The sequence below is a fragment of the Otolemur garnettii genome, unplaced genomic scaffold (genome assembly GCF_000181295.1).
Source record: "Otolemur garnettii isolate 467f Iridium unplaced genomic scaffold, OtoGar3 scaffold00127, whole genome shotgun sequence".
Classification (NCBI taxonomy): Eukaryota; Metazoa; Chordata; class Mammalia; order Primates; family Galagidae; genus Otolemur; species Otolemur garnettii.
The window spans coordinates 183,946-185,974 of NW_003852522.1; the positions used below are offsets into that span (position 1 = coordinate 183,946).

The following is a 2,029-nucleotide window of genomic DNA, read 5'->3' on the forward strand; positions in this document are numbered from 1 at the left end:
CAGGAACACCCCAGACCTGACGACTGAGCGAGGTCCCAGGCCCACTTGATTCTGGGGGACATTCCTTCTGGGGTTCGACTATATTCCGCGAGGGGGCGCGGCACCTGTACTGCCTCTTGCTTACCGCCAGGTGGAGGAAGACGGACCAGAGCAACTCTCTGGAATCGTTCATCTCTATGATCCTTGCAATGGCCTGAGCGACCCGGAAGCCGTGGCTGGCGAAGAGGGCAGTGCTTCCGGGTAGGTGCGAGGTGACCCTACACTGCTGCGGGGGTCTGCGGCGACAGCAGCCATGGGAGCCCACCTGGCTCGCCGCTACCTGGGCGATTCTTCTGTGGAGCCCGACCCCCTGCGGATGCCCACCTTCCCTCCCGATTACGGCTTCCCAGAGCGCAAGGAGCGTGGTGAGGCCCAGTGCGCAGGCGCGGCCGGCAGGAGCGGGGCGCGGGTGCCGGGAACCCAGGGTCCCCAAGGCTGGGCTCGAGCCTCACGACTTGTGCCTGCAATAAGTTCCAGCTGCAGTGCGACCCGGAGGAGTCAGAGAGCGCGCGTGGCCCTGCTTAAGTGCGGAGGCATCCCCAGCCAAGGGCACGGCTTGTATATAATCTCCGGGTCGAAAAACAGAGGCGCCTAGGAAAACAGCGCTCAGAGTGGGACTTTGTCCTGGGGGCAATGGGAGTCACAGAGGGTTTATCATGGAAGGGACATGTTAGTTGTATCCCTGTCCAGATGTGACTGCTACTTTTAAATATGCACAAGAAAACTCAGGGAGGTTTGTGACGTGCAGACTGTTCTGCACGATGCTTTTATGGTAATGTCACAGGTGTATTGATCACCAGTGCTGGGCCAGGCCTCAATTTGGGCACGGGGGATGCAGGAGGGAACTGGGGGGTGGAGGCGGGAATGCAAGCACTATCTTCAGGGAACTCACAGCCCACTAGGGGATATAATGGAATTAGGCAGGTCTTGGGAGCAGCACGTAGTAGGTAAAAAGTCAGGCTTCCAGGAGGCGGTGGCTGAAAGCAAAGACCCCAAGGAGGATGAGTAGAAGTTGACTGGAGAGAGAGGATAGAACCAGTGCTTAGAAGCAGAAGGAGCCAAGTACACAATGAGATTTGCTTTGTCAAAAGGTCCTGCTGTTTGCTGAGTGGGCAAAAACTTTGAGACAGAAGACCACTAAGCAGTGGGAGTGAAGACAGGTTGGATTTGAGAGAATGTTGGGAGGTGGTATAACCATCTCCCAACACTCTCCAGGTAGCCCTTTAGCCTCAGCTGAACCTACAACCCATTTTACCCACCTCCTTGCTACTGCCTCAGCACCCTGCTTTGCAAATGCCAGCAACTCCCTCTCCTCTTCTTCCCTCTCCTTAGCACCTGTTTCTATGCAGCTTCCCCAAACTACATGGCTGTTAGTCCTCAGCTCTCACCTAACCTTCAGAAGCAAGAAGCACAATTGATCAAGTACAGTTGATCACTGCCATTGCCTGGAAGTCTCTCCTCCCCTGGCTCCCAGGACACTTCACTGGGGACTGCTTTACTGATACTTCTTCACCTCCCCTTTGGAGTACCCCAGGGCTCAGGCCTTCTCTTTTCTGTCCACCATCCCCTGGCTTCAGGTACCTTTTGCACATAGTGCTCACAGTTTTTGTCTCCTGCTGGGCCTTGACCTTTAACTCCAGACTCCTGGATCCCACTGCCTGCTCAGCATCTCCACACATTGTCAACTGTCACAGTCAGTGGGCCCAAAACAGCTCCTGAATGTCTCTGAAAGCCTGCCCTTCCCTCTTCCCTGTCCCAGTAACTGGGGGCTCCATCCTTGCTTGGGCTCAAAACCCCCCAAGGCATCCTGATGTCTAATCTCACATTTCTTTGCATTTGTTTTGCTACTTGGAGTGTCTTCCCCCAGGTGTCTGTGTAACTCATTCCCTCACCACCTCATGCTTCCTCTCCCAGCATTCCCATTCTCTCTCCCTCTCCCTCTCTGCTCTCACATCACTTTTTCTCCCTCATTCTTTTTTTTTTTTTTTTT

General features: G+C 54.7%; 1 protein-coding gene across 1 annotated transcript in view; it reads left to right on the forward strand.

The window, feature by feature from the left end:
• The first annotated feature begins 215 nt into the window (after positions 1-215).
• The window catches only part of NDUFB7 (NADH:ubiquinone oxidoreductase subunit B7), a 4,187-nt gene continuing 2,373 nt past the window's right edge, over positions 216-2,029 (forward strand). Inside the window, exon 1 of the mRNA XM_003797886.3 lies at positions 216-404. Coding sequence (XP_003797934.1) covers positions 293-404 — 112 coding nt within the window. The 5' untranslated portion in view covers positions 216-292. The remainder of the gene's footprint in view (positions 405-2,029) is intronic.